The 25,951-nt window shown below is 50.9% G+C and overlaps 1 protein-coding gene across 1 annotated transcript; it reads right to left on the reverse strand.

Annotated features, from left to right (window-relative positions):
- Nucleotides 1-4,000: 4,000 nt before the first annotated feature.
- GDF6 (growth differentiation factor 6) lies at nt 4,001-20,112 on the reverse strand. The gene is made up of 2 exons (XM_054590290.1): nt 19,689-20,112; nt 4,001-4,962 (listed from the first exon to the last, which is right to left on the reverse strand). Exons 1-2 carry the CDS (start codon nt 20,110-20,112, stop codon nt 4,001-4,003), a joined length of 1,386 nt encoding a protein of 461 aa, XP_054446265.1.
- Nucleotides 20,113-25,951: the final 5,839 nt, after the last annotated feature.

Genomic DNA, 25,951 nt, shown 5'->3' on the forward strand with positions numbered 1-25,951 from the left:
ATTCCTCTTTGTATCATCAATACCTACCTCACGTACTACTCAAAATTGTGTGTAGTTTGAGTGCTGTGTTCTCCTATATTGTCTAGATTTTTTCACATCACAAGTAATCTGAGTTAACCAAGATTTTCTTCTTAAAATGCAAGTGCCTCTAAGGTTAAGGAGCTAAGAGATAATTACATCTTCATGTAATTCAATTAAATTGTGTTTCTCCTAACATCTGAATTAAGGAATAAAATTTCTAATGGAGGGAAGAGGGGAAAATAACTTTTTATAGGAGATGGAAGCATTTGTGCAGAAAAGGGAAATCTCTAGACTGGGGATAGACAGCTGGAAGATTGGAGGAACTGGGTGAATGGTATACAAAGACTGGTGGAAAATGCAAAGAATCCTCAACTGTTTTAAAAACAGCCTCCGCTCAGGGAAGAGGAAAGCCCTCTGTTTTGTTTTCCCAAGGGGGTTACCTGTTCACCAAACCTAGAACTCAAATTGCTTTGTTAAAAACTTCCATTTGGGCCCTGGCTGGTGTGGCTCAGTGCATTGAGTGCCAGCCTGCAAACCAAAGCATCACCAGTTTGATTCCCAGTCAGGGCACATCCCTGGGTTGTAGGCCATGTCCCTGGTAGGGGGCTCCCGAGAAGCAACCACACATTGATGTTTCCCTCTCTTTCTCCCTCTCCTCCCCTCTCTCTAAAAATAAATAAATAAAATCTTTAAAAAAAAAAAAAAACTTCCATTTAGATAAATAAAGCTTCTGCAAAATGACCTGGAAACATAAATGAACATGATTTCCATAGGAAAATGTTTCTCAGTTATGAACAGCTCACTTACAACTAGTCTGTTGAAACATGACCTTTGTAAGTTGACCATTACTTTGATAATGGAAACACAGAAACCACACCCAAGACAGTTTCAGAAAACTGTAGATAACAGAATCTACAGAAGCCCATCAATGACCTAAACTGTGAGTTTCTCAAGGCAAGCCTGAAGCTAAGAACTCACTGAGTTTTGCAATCCACACCCAAGTATCCCAGCAGCCACAACTCGAATATTCATTCCAAAACCACAGGCAATGCTGGTAGCAGCTGCAGCAGCTTCTCCTCCACCGGCTGGCTGCCCTGCAGTCATTGTAGCTAATTGCAAATTTCCCACACTGCCATTTAGGGAGCAGTTAGAGCGTAGATATATGATCTGCAGGCACAATTATATAGAGGTTAACTCCTTGGGCTCTAGGATGTGAAAGAACTAGGTTTAAATCTTAACTACTACTCCCTGGCTGGATGACCATGGCTGTACTTAAACTCTGCACCTGTCTCCTCATCCATAAAATGGGAATTATTATAATACCTATCTCATGAAGTTTCTGAGGGTTTTAAATGAGATTATGCATGCACAACATTATTTCTAACATGTAGTAAGCACTCAGAATTACAATTTGTACATGGGTTTCCTGATTTACAGAAAGTGAACCAATAGAAAAACATTTCATACCTTCTTCTTCCAATAGCCCATAAGTGTAAATAGTAATTACCGACTTCTTGACTGGCCTAGGTAATTCACAGCTTTCTTTTTTCAACATTAAAGAAACCAAGAAAGAATCCAATTCCTGTTTGGGGTCTTGAGATGCTGAAATGGGGTGCAGGCTTATAAACACTGTTCTAACAGCTGAGAGGGATTTGGTGAGTGAACATGTCATGCAGAGAGAGTTATGGAAGAGTTATGAAGAAAAAATATAATTCTCTAAATGATTTTAAAATAACCAGTGTCTTTTCACCTTCCATCCCATACTGGAACAAAATACCACTGACAATAATTCCTTGAGAAAATCATTTTTCTAAGTAGATCCATATAAACCAGGCTGAGTTATTAAGGAGGAAAATGAGTTTAATAATACAGTATTAGATCGAGTATCATCCAGGAAAAGTATACTGTAAAAAATGTTTTGAATATTAATTGACCTCTGGTAAATTTAGTGTTGTAAATACTTGTATTATAGTGAGGTAGACAGTTAAAAAAAAAACTCTCCATTAGACAGACTTAAATTTTTGTAATAATATTTAAGAAAATGATAACATTAAGAAAGAATGAAATATCTGATTAATGCTTAACTTTGTACAACTCGAATATAACTTTAAAAATATTAGAAATTATAACATTTGAGTGCATATAACATTTTGTACATTAAGATGAATTGCATGCTGTCCATTTCCTCTTTGCACTTTCAGTCACCTTAAATAAACAAATATATACAACCTTTAACAGAACAACAGTGCATCCAAAGCAAATGTGCATTTTAAATTATTTCTCCTGGCCAAGTCTTTTTTTTCTCAGCATTTTATATTAACATTTATTATCATTCTAACCCTTTCTTTGACATATTGTAGTTCTCTGAACCAAACAAGCAATAGGTTTAGATCAAGAGAGAGCAAAACCACTTTGGAAAAACAAAACTTTTTTAATGGTTGGTACAAGTTCCCTTGTTTAAACCATTTCATGGTCAAAGATGAGAAGGAAGCAAACTTTTCAAAGGGTCTACTTATGGGCAATGTTTGAGAATAATACTGGTGCAGGCTGGGGAAAAGTCCTTCTTTTTGACAATCTCAGAGTAGGCATTTGGATCGCTCTCTGCTCTCTCCAGCGTCTTTCTGGGAGATGAATTCCCCCCCTGCCTCCTTCCTCGAAGCCAGCTCTCCATCTCCCACCCTTAACTCAATGTAACACTTTGCTCTGTTCACAGTTTCTCATTACTAAGTTTTAAAAACATTGCCTAACTGGTAATTACAATCTGAAACAATTCTTTTGGGGGAGCCCTGGGCTATTGCTGGCTGGTAATCTTTCAGGAATGTCAGAGAGAGGAGAGGAAACACAGATTTTAAAGAAACTTGGGAGACAGGGACTCGTGTCCCCTTTCATCCTTCCCTTCTCTGCTCCTGGCCTGCCCCTCCTCCCTGTCCTGGGGGGCCCACCACCTCCCCTCCTGACTGCACCCTTACTTCCGGGGGGTCATTTTCCCTCTGTACCTCTTACCTTAGCTATATTGTTCCTTACCCCTACTCATTTTTTTGTTTAACTGGGAAGTGGCCTTCTCCTTCAAACAGATGTCTAAATTTTGGCAAACCCTGTTCAAAGAAATCAATTAGAAACTGACATCAGGGAGGGCTTTTCCTAGGTTACTCCAGCCAGGGCTAATGCACCTCAGTGTCAGGCAGCAGAGGCAGGCCTTGCGGTTTCTCATTATCCTTCAGGGGGCTCCATTTGGACTCATTCCTGTCATTCCATCCATACCAGCTCCCCTTTCCCCTACCAGAAAAAGCAACTGTAAAGGCCGTGTGACCTGAGCCCCCTGGAGTGCAATGCAGGTTGCCAGTTCCTATACTGGGAGAGGCCAGGGCAGAGCCCATCACACCAGTGAAAAAGGACCAAGTGGGCCCACCTCTCTCAACACTCTTCCAAAGGCAAGGTCTTTCTTGGCTTTCCTATTCCTGGTGCCAATTCCTCTATTTTAACACTCTCTGCATGGGAGGTCACAAGGCAGGGGCTACAACATGGCCAGAAAGACCCATCATTTTGTACACAGGTAGAAAACAATCAAACCAAGATGTGGTCACAGGTGATTCTTCCCCCCGAAACTGTTTCCCTTCTTAAACTTTTTTTCCCCCAATCCATAAAGCAGTTGAGAAATCTGTCTGTGTCTTCCGTCCTCCCACCTCCTATCAAAACCTGTGGGACACACAAGGAAATCCAAAGCTGCAATAATAAAGATGAAAACTAAAGAAATCCTCCTTGGCTTGTTTTTCCTGGGAAGCCAGGCAAGGTGTGAAAATCCGTATCTCCCTCTGGGCTGGCAGGTGAAAGGTTCTGGGAAGGCTGAGCTCCCTCCTCTCCCAACCGGCTGCAAGTCCAGGCTGTTCCCCCACCCTCTGCCTCCAAGGCCAGCTTCTTTTCTGCCTCTCTGCAGTCGGGCCTCCTGCGGTCATGGGCCAAGGCGGCAGGAAAGGCGCCGCTACCTGCAGCCGCAGGACTCCACCACCATGTCTTCGTACTGCTTGTAGACCACGTTATTGCCCGCGTCGATGTACAGGATGCTGATGGGAGTCAATTTGGTGGGCACGCAGCAGCTGGGCGGGGTGGAGCCGGGGTCCATGGAGTTCATCAGCGTCTGGATGATGGCGTGATTGGTGGGCTCCAGGTGCGAGCGCAGCGGGAAGTCGCACACGCCTTCGCAGTGGTAGGCCTCATACTCCAGGGGAGCGATAATCCAGTCATCCCAGCCCAGCTCTTTGAAGTTCACGTGCAGGGGCTTCTTGCTGCAGCGCAGCCTCGACTTCTTCCCGTGCCGCTTGCCGTGGCGGCTGGCGAAGGCTGTGCGCCGCCGCCGGCGTCCGGGCGAGGGCAGCCACGGCCCTGCGTCTGGGGCTCCCGACGGCGGGGGCCACGACCCCTCCGCGTCCAGTCCGGGGCCCGCAGCCTCGGCCGACCCCAGCTGCTCTCGCATCTCAGCGAACAGGTTCTTGCTCTGGGATCTCGTGAACACGACGAGCAGGGCGCGTTCCTGGGGGGACCGCACCCTCCGGCTGAAGCCCAGACTCCGCAGGTCCGGGGGCGGCGGCTGTTGGGGCCCAGGCGCGAGCGCCTCGGCTCCCCCAGCATCCGGCTCGCCCCACGCGGCCCGCAGCTCCAAGCACAGTTGTTTCCAGGGCTGGTGGCGCAGGCCCTTCCACACGTCGAAGACTTCCCAGCCGGCCCGGGGCGCCCCCTGCAGGTCCAGGGTCCGCGCGTCCAGCAGCAGGGGTGACAGGCAGGGGAACAGCTGCACGTGGAGCAGCCCGGCGGGCGGCCCCCAGGGCGCTGCGGGCGCCTGGCGAAAGAGCCGCAGCTCTGCGCCCACCAGCTCTTCTTTGTCTGAGAGCGTGGACACATCAAACAAATACTTCTGTCTCCGGAGAGCAGTGTGCGAGAGATCGTCTGCGAGATAAAAAATAATTACAGTCAGTTTCACTTAAGGGGGAGATCAGCCCGGTGCTCTGCGGCTGCCCCCGGGAGGAAAAGGGCGGGGAGCTGGGTCGGCCGGCCCGGAGTCCAGTTGGGCCAGCCCGGGGCCGACCACCCGGGCTAGGGGAGGGGCACCAGGCCAGGGCCCCTCCTCCCCGTAAGCCCGGGACTCCCAGGGCGGAAGTCGGTGGCTGCTGCTGAGGCCGCCGAGGCGGCCTCCCGGGTTTTCCCCCAGGAGCTTGCAAGTAACCACTAATGTGCCCTTTGTGGTTGCGAACCTGGGCCGCACTTCCCCCAGGCCTCCTCTCAGCTGGCTCGTTCTCATCATTCACGTCTCAGTTTAAATGTCACCTCCTCCGAGAGGCCATCCTCAACCACCTTGATCTAAAGTAACCTCCCTTGGTCACTATCACAGGACCCCGTTTTATTATCTTCCTGGCACTTAACACTATCTACAATGAACCTCATTAATATTTCTCTTTAGTGGTCTGTTTTCCCCAGCAACACCCCTCCCCCCTCCACCAGCCGGTGGAAGCTAGGAGCATGTCAAGTCCATCTTGTTCATTACAGCACTTAGAGCCTTGCTTGACCTAGTAGACATGCAGGTCAATAAGTGAGAAACTTCTAGACTAGCCATTCTCAACCTGGCTGCCTGAGATAATCATCTAAAAACCTAAAAATTACCGGCTGCCTGGGCTTGCTTCAGGCAACTGAACCAATATCTGCAAACAAGGCCTGGGTATTGGGGTTTTATTGGTTTTTTGTTGTTGCTGTTGTTGTTAGCTTTTTTTTTTTTAAGCTCCCAAGACTATTTAAAGGTGCAGTCCTAGTTTAGACCCGTCGGTGGTCAGTGGTCGATGGTCTAGGGGGAAAGTTGCTGTCCATGGGGCAGTTTTGCTCAAGCATTTGACCCAACACAAAGTAGATAGAATAGAGAGTTATGTGATTTCTTTCTTTCCCTTTTAAATTCATCATTTAAAAACAAACAAAATACTAATGAGGTTTTCAGAAGTCTTTCTTCATTTGCAGGGGGTCCAATGAAGAAACACATGTGCCAGGCATCTATCCATTGAGAAGATCCTACAGTCCTTGAGAAATAGACACTTCTGGAAGGAGGAAACCTCAGCCACAGACATACACAATGACCTTCTCCCCTCCTCCACCCACACAACCCGAAATCTTGCTTTTCAACTAATCCTGAAGATAAATCTTTTGGTTACAGGTGAGAAATAGAAATTCAGGGCATGTGGGGAGTGGCAAAATAACAGACTTTTAAAATCAAAGGTGAATTCTTTGGGATGAAGACAAAACTGGATTTTTTTTTTTTTTTTTGACACATGTGTCTATAAAGCCAACTCCACTTCAATGTGCGAGGCAGAAAGCTAACCAGATTTTTCTGGGCTGCTTGCTCATAAAATATTTACAACCCAGCAAATACAAAAATCCCCAAAGCCCCCAGCTTTCCCCCAGAAGCTAGTAAAGCTTGGGTCAATTTCAATAGTAAAAGTGTCACTGGGTCCCAGGTTAGACCCTCACTGCCAGTCCAGATGTAGCCCCAGGGCAGTAGATCTGGAGCCTCAGCCACACCCAGTCCCCACTCTGGGCTGACCGTAGGGCTGACGGCATCACTCTGACACACAAGTCCCAACCTGAGAGGGAGCTGTGGGAAGGGTTAGAGAGGTGAAAAGGGAAAAGCTGCTGGAGGCGGTTGATTTATGGAAGCCAAGACCTTCAAACTTACCAGGGTCACATTAAAATCAGTGGGAATTCAGCACACTTTCTTCTCCTCCTTTAAAGAAACCTGTGTCTGACAGTGTTCTGCCACCACCCAGATCCCTGGACTTACAGCCATAGGCTTCATTTTCCTGCCTCTCATATTTCCCCCCAAACCAAGGATGTGGTGAGAGGGACAAACCTAAGGCACTTGCTGCACCAGCTAAATGTTGTGAGGACTAACATATGTTTTCATCCTTACTTTATCCACAAGCACAGAACAGTTCCATAAAGTAAATACCCCTATTGCTCCCATTTTACAGATGGGAAAGTCAAAACTTGGAGAAATGAAGTTAACTACCAAAGGCTGAGAGCTAGTAAGTGGTGAGGTTGAAATCCAAACCTAGGTCTATTTAATTCCACAGTGGAAACATTTAGCCCATAAGCCCCATTACCCCAATGCTTCTGTATATTCTAGGTATAAGAATCTAAAAGCAACCAGTAGTTGCCAGGGTATAGGGGATGTGACACAGTCCAAATTGCATTTTCAGGGCTTGCCAGGATAAAACTCACATCTGCTTACATAATTCTTGAGAGAGTTTGTCACTGGCTGGAAAACATTAGGCAGGTGCAAAGGATGATTTATTTCTTTGATGCAACTTGGAGAAATCAGTCTGCCTTTGTTTGCATTTTTCTTTAATGTGAACTAATCAATGGCTATCTGCACAGCTAAATCACATTTCTCTAGTCCGCATGAGTGGTCAGAGCAGAGGAAAGTATCTGTAGAGAGAGGGCTCAATTGATTCTGCAGCCTTGGGCATTCTTCCTCTTTCCTGAGCTTGAGAAAGAGTGCGGATGGGGGCTTCGGCCTGTACCCAGCTCCTTCTCCCATGCCAGTGTCATTCCATGGTTTGATGGGCTTCACCTGCATGCATAGGGACACCCTCACAGGCCTAAATTCCCAGGCCACAGGTGCACATATCAGTGCTGTGACACTCTCTTAGGAGAGCAGGTCTGATGGAGAAGCTCTTCAGGCCCTGGAAGTGGGCTCGGGGCTATTTGGGCAAGAACTCTGTGGCTCAGGTACCACCATGGAATAGTAGCTCTCACAACCACTAAATTTGCTGGTGTTCCTCCATCTACATCCTCAGTATCACACAGGAACTTGTTAAAAATGTAAGTTCTCTTGGGCCCCAAGGGCTTGCGGTGAGGCCCAGACTTTGCATTTTTAGTAAATTCCCAGGTGATGCTGATTCTGCTGGTCTGGTCAGGGACCCCACTGTAAGAACAACTACTCTAGATGAGTACTCCCTTGGCTCTTCAGATTCCCCACCATTTGGAGGAGGGTGTCATTGGAAATGGACAAAATAGGGCTCTCCAAAGCACAGGGCCCTGGGCAGGGTTGAAAGCGGTACTACAGAATCAAGTCACCTTCTTGCGCCAGCTGCTCCCTGCCTCCCTCCACCGCATCCAACTGTATGTTCACATGTTCTTTCAGCCACGTGTTCTCTCACTGTGTCTCCTAAACAGAGGGTCCAAAGAGGTGGTTGTTCTGTGCAGCTCCCCCCAACCCCCCAGACCACATTCCCCACCTGCCTGGACCTGCTCTGGAGCCATGCATCACAGAAATAGCCCAGAGGAGGCTTCTGACCTAGGGAGTGTGCACACCACTGTCCTCTGCTGTGACCCTGCAGACTTTGCCTACTGGCTGGGCATCACAAGGCCTGGCTCTGCTGCCCTGGCCACCTACATAGGAAGCTGACCCTTTTCACAAGCCTCCTCTTCCATCAGGTCCTGTATAAATGAGGGCTGATGTTATCAAATGGCCCTGTCTTCCATGGCCTTGACGAGAACCATTGCACTTTTCATTCCAAACTCTGTTTGTGACACCTCCTTACATCCTGGAAGTGAATCATTTGCCTTAGGCCTTTAAATAAAATTGATAAGTAATACATCATGGAATTTTTTTTGTTTTTTTAGTTTTGCTTTTAATTTGCATCAACCTGGTTTGTTACAGCTTGGCTCAGACCCCAGTTAGCTCAGTGTTTGTTGAGTATTAGACATGTAGACCTTTAAGTAATAATCACTGGATTTGTGCTTATCACCTGTGGATGGTGGAAGAAGGGGTGGGAAAAGAGAGGAGAAGGAGCAAACCACCTGCATATTTGAAGAAAATCCCTCATATATAGGCCAGCCTTTTCCGAGTTAAGAGCACTTTGGTAAAAGACCGAGGACACTTCAAACATGCACATCAGGTGTGGAATTGGTAGAAAATTTAAAAAGAGAGAAAATAAGTAAACGGGGGCGGGGTGGGGAGAGCTAATCACTTGTGAGGGAGGGACTTATTAAGCCCATTTTAAGTGAATAAACTCGCTAAGAAAGGTAAAGGCTCCCGTGCAGGGTCATAGTATACGGCCGGAGGAAACCAGAGGAGCAAACAAACACTAGATAAGAAAGGACAGGATGCCCAAGGGACCACGGGCCAGACACCCTGGGAACCTGAGCCCCTGGAGGGTGGCCTGAGGGAGGGACAAGCAGCGGCGGGAAATGCGCCCCACTGGCCCACCCGCGCTCCACCTGCTGCCTGGCTTCCCTGGACCACCTGGTAGAGGGTTTCTGAAAACCTGCCATTTCATTTGGTCTGCGGCAGAAAGGGCCCCCACTGGATTTTTTCCAAGACATCGTTGAGATAAACACACCGCTTGGGGTCCCTGTCTAAAGTCCTAGTTGGATTTTCTGTCACTCGCGGCTTGAGCTCTCCCGACTCCTGGGGCGCATCGCGCCAAAGACTCTGGTCTCCCCCAATGCTCCTCCGCGCGGATCCAGCTCTCCTCCACACATCACTCCTCCCTGTCGTCTGAAAGCACAGACCCTGCCTTGCATCTCCAACTCCCCTAGGTAGAGGGGGGCGGGGGTAATCACCACCTTTATAAAGGAAACTCCAGAAGCCTTTGCAGCTAAGCCTCACCCTCACCCCTCATTTTGAGCCAAGAGGAGCAATGAAGTCAATGGGGCATCGTCTGTGTGCCAGGCCCAGACAGGCACGTGCTCAGGGCTTTCATGGTCTCTGTTCCTGAATCCTCACTTCAAGCGAGCTTCCAAGGCCCATCCTACAGCTATACTCATTTATAGGTGAAGAAACTGGGGCTCCAGGAGGTGTCTTAACTTGTCCAAAATCTCGAAGCTAGTGAGGGACGGGATCTGGAGGCCTTCATTCTAATGCCCGCCTTCAGTCCTGTGGCCACGCCTCTCTTGCTGGGGTTCTAATAGGGCCACGGAGCACAAGGAAAGGGAGGAAATGGGACATGTATTCATCATCAATGCCATCTACACAAGGGACTGGCTTCTGTCAGGAAGTCAGCTTCCTCCCCCAGGAGTCATTTCTTTCCCTCGATCCCTCAGCTTCAGCACTGCCCTGCGACGCCACAGCTGGAAACAGAGTCAGGTATAGGGGTGAGGGAAAAAAATGAACCACTCCCCCTCTCCCTTCCACAAGCCTCCTTTCCCATTAAGTCCTATATAAAGGAGGCCTCTGAGTGCTCCAACAATTACACTGTCCTGGGACACAGTGATCTTCAGGGCATCCCTCCTTACCCTTGCCCTGGGTCAGGGCTCTGTTGAGATCTGAGCCTTGCAAACTGCTGAGCTTCTAAGCATCCACACAGAGGCTCAGATTTAGGGAGCGGTCCACACAATTCAGCCTCTCTGGGGTGCTCTTGCTTGATCGCCCAGCATAATAATCATAACAGCAAACACTGGTGTGGCACTTATTATGTGCTGGGCATGATCTAAATTCTCAACTTACAATAATTCATTAAGGCTCAAAACCACTTATGGAAAAAATATATCACCATTATGTCTGTGCTATGAATCAGAAAAATAAAACAGAGCTGAAAAGTAACTTGCCCAAGAGAGTAAGAGGCCTGGCTCCAGTATCTGTGCCACCAGCCTAGACGCCCCAGACTTGGTCTCTGTGCCTGACAGAATCCCTGACAAGCTCCATCGCTTGCTCGCTGCCCTTGCCCGGGGGGGAAAGGATCAATCCCTGGTCTCCAAGAGTCCCTCACTTTCTAACCAGCAGAACTGAACAGATGGCAACAATTGGACTTTGAAAGAGAACTTACAAGGAAACTAAATTTTCTCATCTACAAAATGAGGATAATAACACTAGTTCACAGTCACTGAGGGAGGGGTGGCAAATGAGATAAGGAGTGGGAAAGATGTCTGATGATATGTGCAAATGTGTTACTATTGACAACATGGCATGAGCGCTGGAATCTAGAGTCGAGGAGACGTAGATTTGAACCCTGACCTGTGCCTTATTGGGTGGACTGAGTCACACAATTGCTCCCAGTTTCATATGCCTTGTCTGTAAAATGGGAGGACCACCCCTACTCTGTAGAGTCATTGTGCCAGTCAGAGTCGAGGCACTCAAGGCAGTGCATGACACACAGAGCACCCAAAGAATGCAGCCAGTATGACCACAACTACCTGCATCCAGGTAGGGGAAGATGAATGCACCTGGTCTCCTCTTGGCCTAAGCTGAGAAGGTGCAGTTCAGTTATCTCCATGGGATTTCCAGAAGCAGGTAGAGGAAACATGCTGGGCAAGAGGGATAGAGAGAGAAGCAGAGCCCTACTGGTGTGGCTCAGTGGATTGAGCACTGGCCTGCGAACCAAAAGGTTGCCGGTTTGATTCCCAGTCAGGGCATATGCCTGGGTTGCGGGCCAGGTCCCCAGTTGGAAGCATGTAGGAGGGGCAGCCAAATATCTCTCACACATTGATGTTTCTCTCCCTCTCTTTCTCCCTCCCTTCTTCTCTAAAAATGTAAATAAATAAAATCTCTTAAAAAGAGAGAGGACAGAGAAGCAGAGGGGTCCAGTTCCTGCTCATCTAAGTTCCAGAGAAGGGCAAAGCCTCACCCCCATCACCTCGATCCTTTTCAGTCCCCCAGAGCCATATCCACCACAGTGGTCCCTCTCCCACAATGCCAGGTGGGCTGATGACCTCCAGGCCTGAACCTTATTAAGGAGAGGGTCCTCCTTACAGGTTCCGCCTCAGTGGGATCAGGGCCAGTGCTAGCCAACACGCTAATCATTTTGGCTCCCTGGCCGAGTGGAGGCCATCCTGAAGGACAGGGAGTGGGGGGTGGTGATCTCCTTGCCCCACTCCCTCCTTCCCCCTTTATGCCGTTTTGTGAGGCATGGTCTGTACATAGAACCAGTCTGGGGTGGGGGTGGGGGCAATGTTCCCAGTCTTCTCCACTCTGCAAAAAGCCAGGCATGTGTTGGAGGGTAGAAGGGGTGGGGATTATAGTATGAATGACCCCTTGGGCTGCAGTGTCACCCAGCCAGCGGTGCAAGTCACCCTCGAAGTTCCCATTAGTTGATCTATAAGGGTGCGTACCTCCTAACCCATCACACAGTCATCAGCCCAGATCCTCTCTGGGTCACTCAGCTTCCCTGGTATTTCCCCCAGTGAACTGTCCTGTATTTCTCAGCCTCTTTCCATTTTTCAAAGACCAGAGGGGTGAAGGCGAGCTCCCTTGGAGAGGCTTATCTACCCACTCTCCAAGCCTCTCTGACCCCACCACCCTCCTTCCAAGACGAGCCTGGGTGTTGTAATCCCCACAAGATTAAGCCGGTCTGGTGGCCTGCCTGAATCCTGCAGAGAAATCAGTGTTAGCAGAGTAAGCTTTGTCTCAGCGTGAGGCAAACGAGTGAGGCTGGGAGAGGGAGGGAAGAGGAAGGCTGACTTCCACCTGACCGCATAATGTAACTCCGCTTGCCCTCGGAGCCTCTGCCTCCAATCGCAGGGAAGCCAGTGTCTGGAGGGGGAGACAGGCCAGCCCTCTCTCCTCCCGAGCCCTGGGCACTGGGCATGCCCAGCAGGAGTCCAAAGCGCTTCAGGGAGACTCCTTTTGCCCCCTGAATGAATTGGATTCATTTATAAAGTAGTTTCCATGAACTTGGCGCCAAACCCCTGGCGGCGCGTTTTGAGACGGCCAAAGAGCCAGAGACGAGATGCCGAGACCCAGGACACTTCACAAGGCGTCTCTTTTCACTGCGGTCCCACCCTAGCCTCCGGAGCGTTGCAGCTCAAATCTTAATTTGACGTCACTTTAGAGGAATCCCAAATAGAAGCTCGGTACGGTTCCTACATGGTACCCACTCTCCCCACCTTTCCACTCCTCGAAAGCAGCCTGCAGCCCGACGTGTCTCTGCTTCAATGTCCCCTGGAGGTTGCTGCTCTTCCCCTGGGGCGGCGCGTGCTGCGCCTGCACGGGATTGATTTGCCAGGGGCCGCTCCCCGCACCGTCGACTAGTAGTGCCTCCCGGGATCCCTGGAGAGCGCCGCAGGCCCGTGGTGGTAGGGTGGCGGGAAGCACGCGGGAAGAGGGAATCGCAGATGTGAAACCAGGGCTCGGGAAGGAACGGGATTGGGCCTTCTGACTTGCGAGGGTCCGGGTCAAAAATAGAAGGAAAGTTTCCCACTTAAGGTGGTTTTCCCTCTCCGATCAGTTCTGAGGTTGCAGGTGGGGGAAGGCGTTCAAATTGCCTTGTGGTTGTATGATACATGACCCTCAGTCGCCAAGGGTTCTGCGCAGGAGAAACCTCAATGATGTGTTCGTCAAAGTATTAGGCCTGGCGCTGCTTGTGAAGAAAAGGTAGCCCAACTCCGCTCCACCTGGGGGCTCCCGAAATAACGCCATAACAAAATCAGATTCGTGGTAGCAGCTTTGGGCCAGAGGCTAGCTTCGTTCCGTATGATCCCCTCGGGTGTGTGGGATTGGTGGTCTACTGGGAAGTGGAGTGGGGGCCGGACCCACTTGCCTTAGAGTCGGATTTGCCAGGCAGGCGCGCCGATTCTCTTTGGTTTCTCCATTATTTAGGAAGGGTGTGTAAACCATCACCACCATCACCACCCCAAAGCCAGCACTCTGCGCTGCCCCAGCTCCCGCTTTCTGCTGGGCTCTGGAAGCTAAACCCGGCCGGCTCGGACCCGAGGCCCGCCCCTTTCCTCTCCCGCACGCCCGCTCGGGGATCCCGGAACCAGGCCCCGCCCCCAGGCGCCCGGGCCACTGGCTCCTGCGCGGCGCGCGCAGCTCGGGAACGCCGACCGGTGCCGCGCGAAGCCCGCCTCCTCCAGCTCCTCCAGCCCCTCACCCCGAGCGCACCCAGCCCTCCGCCCCCAGCAGCGCTAATGGACTGTCCTGGAAGGCAGGAAACTGCAACCCTGGAACCCATTAGGCTGAAGAGGACCTATTTAATTCCTGTAAACAGGAGATACCATTTAACCAACATTGAACTTAGAAAATAAACATCCATGGCTTTTCATAAGGAGAGGAGAGAGGCAGTGGACGCCAAGCAACGAAATGGCCTAGTGGACCCACACTCCCGCTTTCCACACCTCGTGGCCTCGGCTCAGACCCCTTCTCCGGGTCTAGAGAACAGCGTTTGAGCAGCGTTATTCGACAGGCGAGGGGTCATTGAACTAATGCCCTTGACTTTTTACTTAAAGCTCCGGGATTATTGTTGATTTGTTCGTGGTTTGATGCGCGCGGCAGTCCTGGAGAGAAACAAAAGTTCTTATTCTGCCCTATTTCTACCGCGCCATCTTTCCCCCATCTGTCCGTCAGGTTCCCTTCTCCCCGTTCGCCAAGCCGCTCTTGCAGGACCTCACCAATTTTAAGGCGTTGTGCCGCCGCCAGGGCCCGGAGAACTCGAGTCGGAGAAAAACAGGGCGCTCTAGGCCCTCTGCCAATGCAACGCCCCACGTGCCACGCGTGCCCCACGGGTCCCGACGACACTCGTCCTCTCTAGTCCTCAAGGGGAGATTTCACGTCTTGGTTTTCTGGGGAAAGGATTCACAAGGCCTCTGGTGGGCTGGGGCTTAGGTAAAACAATTTTTTTTTTTTAATGTGCAGAAATGACAAGGATGTTTGAGCACGGTTTTCGATCCCTTCCGCCACCAGCAACTCCCAGACGCAAACGCCCAGAGCCCGAGAGCTTCCCGCAGGGGGGAAAACCGCTCGCTGCCCTCAGGTTAGCCCCTCCCGCCCAGGAAGCGCGCCCAGAGCTCCGGCGCCAGCCTGCACCCTCGCTGCAGATGACTGTAGATGTTCCTAGCTTCTTGGTAAGGCGGCCCTTGTAAGGGTCCTGTAAGGCAGTCCTTAAAGCCGTAAGGACGTGTGAGACAATTACTGATATTTAACAACAAGGCAATGGCTAAGGGGTTAGTTTGTGGCCTTAGTGTTTTACTCATTCCTACCAGAAGCGTAGAACAAACTTGTGGTTTGAGACTTCATTCCCTTACCCCGGGCTTTTCCCAGGACCTTTGAGTTCACCTGGCGGGAGGAGGATCCTGAACCTGCCGGGCAACGCAAGCCCCGCGCCGGCGCTCACGGGGGAGCGCGCGCACACGCTCACACTTGAACGCTCAGCAATCCTTTTCCAAGGCTGTTCCCTCTTTCCGGGGAAATAAAGCCTAGATTGGAACCTTCTGCCGGCTTCCTCGCTTGGCCGTCTGGTCTGCATTAGTGTTTTTATAAGGGACTCAAACAAATCGAATACAAGGTCACCAAATAATTAACAGTTGTGAATTCCCTCCGTCCCCATTAAAATACTTCCCCGCTTATATTTCATTTTCCGTTTGCCAACGACAACAGGGTCCGGGCAAAAGTGCTTCTGCGTTGATTACAAAAGTGCTCTGCGGCCCAGGTCCACCCAGAAATTCGCGGTTTTGCCTAAACATGCTGTACCAGACGAACTTCAATCGCAAGGGAGCTCTGCCGCTCTTAGAATGCCCTCTTGGCAGCCTTGTTACCCCAACCACTGCCCCGCCCTGCCCCCTGATAAGCACGGCCCAGAAGGCAACCCAAGGAGCCAACAAACGATCAGCCGCAAACTCTCCGGAGATTCATTTCTAGGGTGTCAAGTTCTTCAAGGATGTTCTGATCTCGTTTTGGTTTTTATCTGTTCCCTACTGCCTCCTTGGTGAGAGAGCTAGTGTGACAACGACCAGAAAAAAAAAAAAAAAAAAACTTTTAAAGGGTATTCTTATTTCAAAATCATCTGGAAACCTAAGTCGCAGCAATATTCTTAGACTCATTTTGGTTTCCTCATCTTTGGGAGCTGTTTTGTCCCCCCTGTTGGAATTTTGTGGCACTTCTCACTACATAAACTGAAAGCCAGGTTTTGTTTCTCTCCCTCCCCCTGTATCTCTCAGCCACGTCTAACCGTCTGACTTTCCCAGGCCCCACTGTCCACTGATTTAATGAGTTATATCTTGTACTCACTCTAATTTCTCTATATCCAGCCCTGTCCATTCTGATCCTGTGACTGCACTAACATACATGCGCACACGTTCTCGTCTTTATAGATCCAAAATCATTTAAAAGAACAATATGAGGGCATTTTTAAAAGATCAGGGATAGTAAAGTTTGTGCCCTTTACCAAGTGTATAAAAAGGGAAACAAGGCAGACCCTTAAATCTGAAGTTCCCCTCCGGCTAAGAACTGAGTCTCAAGATACTACAAAGCGTTGCAAGATGGGGTAGGAAATCTGTCCATTGTTTTGCTTCCTGCCACAATCTTTTAGAAACCCCCTCACCCCTTCCCTATCTACATAGTGCCATGGACAAGCATTCAGGATCTAAGACCAGATGTGAGCTTCACCTCTCACTAGCTGTGGGACTTCGAGCAACTTGCTTAACCTCTCTGTCTTCTTAATTCACCTATAAAACAGTGACTGTAGCATTTTCCTAGAGGTTGTTGTTAGACTTAAACACATAACTGATTTTAGTGTAGTACTCGGTACACAGAGGATGTTCAGTATGCCTTGGTTACTATTATTACCCCTAGATGTTTGGATGGCAAATGAAAAGCAGGGGCATGTGGGGGGTGGGGGAGCTGAAGCGGCGGGAAGAAGGTGCCAAGGAATGTGTAGAACAGAGCGTGTGGTCTTAATAGATATAAAACGCTCTTCATTCACTCTGGAAAGAGTTTATCCCTGCTCCTCCACTCTTAATCGAAAGCTTCAAGTGAAACTTTTGGGGTCCCGTGTTTTAGGGTGAGGAAAGTTTTTACCAATACTGCACGTGAATAAGTAGTCCCTGCCTTGTGAGCCGGCTTCGGGATTCCTGCCATTTTCTTTGCTCCTCCCCCTGAGGGACCCCTGCTCCTGGAAGCCAAGCCTGCCACATTCGATGGCGATTTAAACATCCTCGAGGCACGGCGCCAAGTCAGCGCGGCTGGCCCGGCTCTTGGCTGGCCCCAGTTCTCTCCTTCTTGCCCCACCGTCCACGGGTTGGGGGAGGGGATGTTGAAAGGTTTGGCGCGGCTGAGAGTCCCCACGTGAGAGGGGCGGAAGTCCTCGCCAGGGGCCGGGGATGCGCGGCTGGCGGGTCCCTTCCATCACGGGAGACTAGACACCGTTTGATGTGTTATGACATGAACCCTCAATTAGATCACTGAGTTGAAACACTCCAATCAGGGGGCCCGATGCTAAGCAAGCCCCGGAAGGTCCAGCCCGAGGTCACCGCCGGTGACACATCAAATCAAAATCAGCGAGAGGGAAAGTGAGGTTTTCCCTTTATCAAGCTGGGGCTGTAGCCGACAACGCACCCCTCCTCCGCACGCCCCCTCCGGCCCGCGGCTCCGCACTCCTTCGCCCCCGCGCGGCGCGCAACCATCCGCGTAGCCTTCCCAGTCAACTAACTGCCTTTCTTCGCGTTTTCTGGGAACCCCAGGGCGTGGAGGAGACCGCGCTTTGGAAGCTGCGGTCCCGGTGGCCGCGACTACTCCGGCTGGGGACCGCGCGCAGCGTCAGCTCTCTGCGGCGTTCCGGACCTGAAGCCGGACGTCTGGATCTCGGTCCGGCTAGCCTGGAGACCTTGGCTCGGAAACACGGAGTCCCCCCCACCCCCAGCCTGGGCGTGCAGCCAGGCCCTTCCCTACCTCCGGCGCCCACGGGCGTCCAGTGCGGTGCCCGGGGAGAGGCTGCAGCTTAAGCAAGGGTGAAGCGAGCCCGTGTCTGACCCCGACCTGAAGCCCCCGGAGACCCCCTACACTTGCCTGAACGCCACAGGCTTCGGTAGACACCTCCGAGCGGCCTACAGAGTCCCTTGGTCCGGTGCCAAACTTACAGGGCTCAGCGAACGAGCGAGGGGTGCCTGCTTGGGGGAGGGGCGGAGATTCTTGGAACTTCCCTTAAGGAAAAGAAAACGCGCGCCCAACCACCCGCCGGCTTGGGCCTCCGGGATTTCTTCCCCTGGGGAAAGACCTCTTGAGCAATTTTCTCTGAGCCTCCCTAGTCTCTCCTTCGACTAGGGTGGTAGAAAAGGCGGACAATAAACAGAAGATGAGGAGGGAGGGAGACAGAAGCAAAGCGGGTGGAGGGAGAACTGCGAACTGCGCTGGTAGCGCGGTGGCGGGGACCCAGTTCCAGCGCTACAAAGAAACCACGTGCATTCGCGAAGGTGACTTGAGCAGTCCTAAAATCACCATGTAATACCCAGCGTTAATGCGCTGCCTAGACCTTTCAGCAGCTCATGAACCTCGCTGACCTCTGGCTGCAGCGGCGAATCTAGCGTGGGCAGGACCCTTGCCCGAAAGGAGGGCAGCTGCGAGGGAGGAGTCTGGGGTCTGGAGCCGGGCCATCAGCCGGCTCTGAAAAGTTTTGGGGACGGGCGGGTACCCAAGGCGGCCTGAGCAGAGCAGCCCTCTCAGCCCGAACCCCGGTGTTCGCTGGTTCCTGGGCGATCCCACATTCAGTGACCAGCAGTGGGAGGCGGGGAAGGGTCAACGCGCGGAGCTAAATCTCGGCAGGATGACGGAGCGTATAATAGCCTAAAACTTCTTTTAATCTCCTCCTTCTTTTCTTCTGGCGCCCTTCCCCTTTCCCTTCTCCCTTTTCTCCCTTCCTTTCCCGTCTCCATCCGCAGTAATGTCTCTCCACTTTAGGAGCTGAGTTTTGGCGCCTGTAGATCCCTGTACAACTTCTGGGACCGGGGGAACCTCGAGGTTCTCTCGAAGGCATCCCTCATGCTGCGGTCCAACAACCGCAGACAAGGGGGAGAGCGAGTGTTTCCATAGGCACCCAGGCAGGCGCCCGCACCCGCAAAGGGGACCGGTGACTGGGGCCCTCGTAGGAGCGCGGATAGAGCAGCGTTGGCTGTTGGCTGGCGAGAAAGATGGATGAGCACATCCGTGCACCTCTGTGGATTAAGGACTGTACCAACAGATCCCAAATTTAGCGGCCCTGCCCCTGCCCCAGCCTCGCCCTGCCAGTCGCTGCCTCTGCTTCTGCAGAAACCCCTCAGGTTCGGCCTCGGAGCTGGGGAACGCGCGCAGCGGTAGCAAATAAGCCCGAAGGCGCGGCGATCCCGCTCCGGCTCCCGATCCCCACACCCAGTACCGGACGAGCCCAGAACCCGTGCAGGCGCGGGGCGAGGGTCCTAGCGGACGCGGCTCGCTGACTCGCTCCTGCGACTGTAGAACTCGCCTCTGCTGGCTTTTCCCGGACCGGATGGGAACTCGTGGCATTGCCTCAAGGCCCGCCCGGTCCCAACGGTAGTTCAGACCTCGGACCGCGCACCCCGCAAAACCCAGGACCCCGTGGCACGGTTCCGCAAGGACCCGCCGCGACCCCTCTCCAGCCCAGGTTATTTGCCCGCCGCCGCACGCCCTTCACGTTTCCTTTACCAGCCACCAGAGGAGCGGCCACCACGCTGCTTTCTGCAAAAGGCAGGAGGAGGAAGGAAGGAAGAGAGAAAGGAAAGAGGAAGGAAAAATTGCAAACTGTAATTAAGTCTGCAGCCGCATCAAGAAACTTACTCGGACTTTTGAAAAAACAATTTGAGAAAAGAAAGGGGACGTGTCCCGAGCGGGCAGGGAATTCACAAATGCAGCCTTCTGCCAGAGCTGGAGCAGCGCCCTGGCTGCGGAGCTCCCGGGAAAAGAGTCGGGCGTCTTCTTTGCCACTTACCTAGTCCCCTGTCTACAAAGCTAGTGATCGTATTGGCCGACTTGGAGGACTGGAAGAAGCTGGCATTGATGCCCAGCTTCTCAGCGATGGAGTAAGTCCTGTAGATTGACAGCATGTATTCATGGGGCACCACGCGTGGGCCCTTGCCCGGAGGCTCCTGTGCCCGGGGCTGCTGCGGCGGCGGGCGCCGGGGCTCATCCTGCGCCCGCGGCTGTGGCTCCTGGAGCTCCGGGGGCGGCCGCGGCGTGGCACTCTCCTGCGGCGCCCGCGGCATCTTCCCTTCCTTGCGGCTTCGCATTCCCTTGGCGGAGCCCAGCTCGGCAGAGGACGAGGAGGATGAGATGGAAGCCTGCTGGAAACCGGGCAAATCCCACAGGAAACCGATGAGGAAGACAGCCGAGAGCAGGACCCTGGGAGTATCCATGGCGAGCGAGTGGCAACGTCTCCCCAAGAGACGGCGGCACAGCGCGCGAGGGGCACGGAGCGGCTGGACAGCGGCCGGGGCCGGGCTCCCGGGGCGGACTCGGAGTGCGAGGAGCCCGGTCCCAGCCACACAAACCTCGGCCCTGCCACGCCCCCTCCCGCCCCTTGCCGGGAGGGGAGGAGAGGGGAGGGAGAGGAGGAGGGCGGGGGGTGGGAGGGGAGGCCGGGTGGTGCGGGCAGGAGGTGTGGGGAAGAGGGTCCGCCGTGCGCCGCAGTGGCAGGGAGACGCAGCGCCCCCGCGGGACGCGCTCGGGGTTGCCGGGCGCTGCGCGCCGAGCGGGCCTCGGGCGCTTGGCAGGGAAATGCGGGCGCGGCCGCCCCACGGTGAGGAATCCAGGGGCATCCGCAGCGCCGAGTCCCTCTAGCACTGTTCGAAGCTCCGTCCCTCCGCAGCCGCGCGGGGTCTGGGCTCTCGCCAGCCGCCTCCACTTTCCTGGGAGCGTGCGGCCCGGGAGGAGGGAGGCGGAGGCGGCGCCCCCCAGAGACAGCTCAGTGTAGGCACCCCTGCAGTTCACTGCGCGCTGGCTCCGAGCGGTGCCTTCTTTCCTCTGCCCCAAGCTCCAGGCCGGCGGTTCGCTCCCATTAGGGCCCAGCCCAGGGCCAGAGAACCCTCGCCGCGCGCCAGGCGCAGGGCCCAGCCCTGAACAGCCCCATTCTCTCGGTGGGGTACCGCTCTCCACAAAGACAGGGCGTCTGTTTCCGACCGTCAAGGTCATGCAAAGGCCACTCTCTAAGAGTATGGATGGATGCTAAAAGCTGATGCGCTATCCTCCAGGCTGCAGCCCCTCTTCTCGAAGTCCCCAGCCTCTTCTGACGCTGGCTTTAGATGCTCCTTTCCTCTGCCTGCTCCCCGGGTCCTCTTGCCTCCGGCGGCCTGTCCCCCGCCTCCACTGCATCCCCATTTCCCCTCTCTTCCTTCCCTCCGCCTTCAATACTTCCTCCTTTCCCAAGTGCTTTCTGCATTCCGACCCCTCTCTCCGCAGCCTGCTCCTCTTCTCGCTCTGCCCTCCCAGCGCTCTCTGCCTTTCCACTCTCTCCCGCCCCGGCCTCCACCTCCCCGTCGGCGGACCCTCCCTTTGCAGCTCTTCCCCAATCTGTTTCTCTTCAGCCCAGCCTCGCCCCATCACGAGTTTCCTTTATCTGTCCCCAGATTCTGCGGGCCTTCTTCCCGCCCACTGCCCAGCTCCTTCCTGGGCCTGACGCTGCGAGTCGAGGCGGAGGGCTGCTTCTCTCCCCCAGCAAGCGCTCCGGGCTCTGGAATGCCGAGGACTGGAGTTTCTCGGCGCATTGATTGGGAGCTCAGCCCCCTACCCTAAAATGCTCTCCCTTCCTGTCCCAACAGCTCTGTGAGGTTGGCCTTACTATTATCACTTTCACAGATTTACAAAACGAGATTAAGAGCGGATACAGGACTTTTCCAAGGACACTTAGGCAAGAGGACATGCAGCCAGGGACAGAACCCAGGGCTCAGACACGAAACCCAGTGTTCTTCCTATTCCAGCAGAGAAGAACCCATCACTGGCTCATTATCTTCATTTCATTCTTGCCTTTTTTTTTCCCTTTATGGTTTTATTTGATCTCAGGCAACTTCTTCCCACATTGCCATGTGCATGTGTGTTCCCATCCTCTTCACCCTATGCCCTCTCGCTTTCTTCCCTTTCCTTTCTTTTGCTTTTCCATTTCTTTTACTGTCCCTGCAGGGACCACTCCCCTGACTGCGGAGGGAGGGAGGGAGCTGCGCGTCCTCGCCCCCTTCACTTCCTAGCGTCCTTCAGGCCTGGACTGTGCACCCTGCCCTGAGCACGGGCGCCTGGCCTCCCCCAGGTAATGGCAGAACAGAGAGCGTGTGAATTGGGCAGGGGTGTAAGTCCTTTACATATATTATTTGATTTAACCTTCAGAACAATCTTATAAGGTATTACCTCTCTTTTGCAGGTAAGGAAACTGAGGCCCAAGGAGACACTGCCCCAGAGTCTGGGTCCTTAGCCCCTGGGCTCTCGAGCTCTCCTCTTGCTCTCCTCTGTGGATGCCCCTTCTGGCCTAGTCCTGGTTTTGGTTTCAAGAGTTTTAACTTCTGATATTTTAGGCTCCAAGACTCTTTACCATAACCTTTTCTTCCTTCCTTTCATTGTGCTTTTAAGTAGCTTATTATTTATTCCTAAGCTAGCTGTATAAAAGGAGTTGGAACTGAATGAAAAAGTTGCTTCTCAAGAATTTTGCTACTACCACAAATCAAGTGCTTTTGCTTTCATGGGTTCCCTTCCATTCCTTCCTAATTTTTTTAGGCACACGTTATTTTCATATTAGTGTAACCCAAGAATAGATGCTGTGTTGTATTCTTCCTTTAAAACTTAACATTATGGCCAAAGCATGTCTGCTAGTCCTGTCCTTGTTGGGGCTTTTTCGGAGGGGGTGGGGGCAGGAGGGCATAATCTTGTATTACTACCAAATCCATTTCCTTCAACATCTCTCCGCTGGGCCCTCTGCCCCTCTCCGCAGGTCTTCACCGCCCTGCTATGGCCTGCCAACGCCACCTCTGCAAATCCACAGACACAAAACCCCTCATTCCTCAATTGCAGGTGCAGCATGTCCCACCCTACCTACCTGGCAGCCCGGGATGCACACATGTGTCTTGTTTAGCCTGCTCTGTCCATCATGCCTGAGTGTCGATCCAGAGAAGCCTTTTCCTTGCAGTCTCTCTCTACCTCTTCCCTCTGGGCAATGAACACTTGTGGTTTGTATTATCAGATTTTAATTTCTATCAGTATGAGTCTGGCTAATGATGATTCATGGGTTCAGACTTTCCATTCAATGAAATGTTTCCTGCCAGCAACTGTGGCCCTGTGTATTCTCTTTTCATTTTGCCCACAGCAACTGTTGTCTGTTTCGAGTTATCCGTAAACAGGAAACAAGGTGATGAGCCTATTTTCTCTGGCTCAGGATCCCTCAGCACATTAGGTGGAATCATGTGTAAGAGTAAGTGGTACTAAGACAGTGATCACAAAGGATGAGGTCCATCTTCCAGGCCTCAGGGTTCCCCTGGGCAGATATTACCCTCCTTTACTGCTACCAGGCTCTGGTCTACGCAAGGAAAGTGCTGGCTGCCCTTTGCCGGAAAGGGTTGCAGCATTGATTTCACAGGTGAGCCAAGAGAAAGACAGATGAACTCAGTGGAGGGGCTCAAGGTCGCAAGCTGTCAGAAATCTAGCCAGAACTAGGAAGCACTTCTTTCTGACTCCTAATCCAACTCTTTTCCCATATTAAAAAACACTCAATTTTTAATTAGAGAAACAATGATCCACAGTAACATATAAAGCCTTTTCTCTTCCTCCTTTTCAAATGAGAATTCACCCCTATGTTAACAGGCCATGCCAAGGCCTTTACTCTGTGTGTGCATGTGTGCATTTGTATTGTAAGCAATAAAGGTAGAAAGGACACACTACCTGTCAAAGTCTGCCTTTAGATCACACATTTACAGAATTTGAAATACTATAGAATTTAAGTTCTCAGTCCAGTCTTAAGTTCTTTTGTAATTTCTTCAGCAAGTTCATCTATGAAGAATGTGAAAAAAGGCAAGAGGCTCTTGAACTGAAGTGAGAAGGCACCTTTAGCAGCTCAACCAGGGAGTTCTTTTCCCGGTTAGATTTTTTTCCCCCCACAAAATAGAAGGAAATACAGACAGCTGAGCAGTCTGGTATGTCCTGCCCCCCTGTGGAAACTCATGGAATTACTTGTGGAAAACCAAAGTCTTGCTGGACATGGAAACATTTACAGGAGGGTGCAAGATGGACAAGAAAAGTGACGTCTATTAACGTGATTTTAAGAAAGTAGAGAGTCATATATAAGTTGTGTGCAGCATTTGGCAATAAAATATCTGCAAGTGAAAGATCTGCCTGCCCAGAGACAGGACCAAAAACAATTTCCATGTTACTATCTGAAATCTGTGCTCTTTGATCTTTAAATTATTATATTAACCCAAGAAGAGAAAGTTCTCTTAAGTAAATAATAAATTTATCTCTTTTATTATGTAATTTTTATTGAAGTGTCACTTGAAAGACAACTTTTATAAAATGACTAAGGCGATTCTCTTAGTATGGTCCCTACTCACAGTTGAAGCAACCATCATTTAATATACCCTAGGAAGATATTCTAGCACCTGAAATTTGCACAAATAAGATCATTTCTTTAGTTTGAGGTACTATCTTTATAAGATCCCAGTTAAAATACAAATGTCAGTAGAATCCCCATTTATATTTTACTACTACTATTATACTATTTTGAATAAATTGGTCAACTGATCATTTGATAGGAATAGACAGCTGACTTAAAATTTGTGGATTTTTATTTTAAAAAGGGTCATGACAAAAATAACAGAGGCAGTGGATTTAAAATTTCGTTCCTTCGTGCTTCTAGAGCTTTCAGCAACAGGAATGAGAGTGCTAACCAGGAGGGGTTCACGTTGCCCATATTTGCTCCAACCTGAGCAGCCCTGCTTTTATGTTTTTGACATTTCCAAAAAATTTTGTCTGCAGGAAAGGTCACTCAACAAAGAAAGAAAATGAAAGCCATTGGCTTAGAGTCCTGAACTACGTCTCTCAAAGAAGGGGGTCAAGGGTGAAAACTGTATGGAGTCCTGAGCATCAGGAAGAAAGGTGAGGACTCTGTTTCCTTTGAAAAGGCAGAAAAACATTAAAAAGCCTCTTAGGGAAAGGTGCACATAAGATAGAACATCTCTGTGACTTAGACTGGGAGGTACCGGCTCTGTGATTCCTTCTACTTTCCCCAATTTATGTTGAGACTGATTTTTTCATTTACCTTGTTTGGGTACTCCCATTCCTTCACAGAGTGATTTACAGACAAGTTAAATGAAACAGAATGAAGAGCTGTGCCCAATGATATGATAGTCATAACCTCTCTGGGCGTCAGCTCCCCCACTCTATCTGCAGAACTTCGTGTGACCCAGAGATTAAATCCGTCCCATGCCACCAGTATAAGAGCACTGAGATGGGAAGGTAATTGGATCCAGTTCTGGATATTGAAAGAAGCATGAAGACGCACTAGGGGTATCAGATCCATCCAACCACTGCTCTCCTTTGTTTGATTATAAGCAGGGCACGTAGGCATCTAACCATGTAGTAGTTTGCCACCGCTATCAGTGGTTCTCAAAGGATGGCCCCTGGACCAGCAGCATCAACATCACCTGGAAACTTGTTAGAAATGCACATTCTTAGGCTCCACCCAAGACTCTGGGCCTGAGCCCAGCTCTCTATACTTTAATAAGCTGAGGGCAGGGCTTGGATGCATGCTGAGGTTTTCCAACCATTGGTCTACAACATGAAATAGGGGCAACTTACCTGTCAAGAACTTCAAGAAATGCTTTGAGTTTTAAGAGAAAGCTATAAAGGAAATGCATAGTATGCAAGTTTATTATCAAATTAATGATTTTCATTTCTAATGAGCAAATAATTTTCATTCCCCCCGCAAACCAGGTGTACTTAATTGTTTACAGTCATACCAGGCTGAATGTGGCTAATCTGACCAGATCTCTAAAAATCAATACTGTTGGGCCTGTTTAGAACCTGAAAGGGAGAGAGAGACTGCATCAGAATGAAGCTGACTGTAGACATCTTCTTATAAACTATGGACATTAAACAAAAGAGGAAGACCTTAGAGCTGACAGTTTAGATTCCAGCTCTGTCAAATCTTAGCTGTACAAACTCAAAATCTTCTCAGTTTAGTTTTGTCACCTCTTTTGGGAGGTTTTTTAATGCCAATTATAT

This window comes from Pteronotus mesoamericanus, unplaced genomic scaffold (genome assembly GCF_021234165.1).
Source record: "Pteronotus mesoamericanus isolate MK-2021 breed Mesoamerican mustached bat unplaced genomic scaffold, CSHL_Meso_final scaffold_174, whole genome shotgun sequence".
NCBI classification, from domain to species: domain Eukaryota; kingdom Metazoa; phylum Chordata; class Mammalia; order Chiroptera; family Mormoopidae; genus Pteronotus; species Pteronotus mesoamericanus.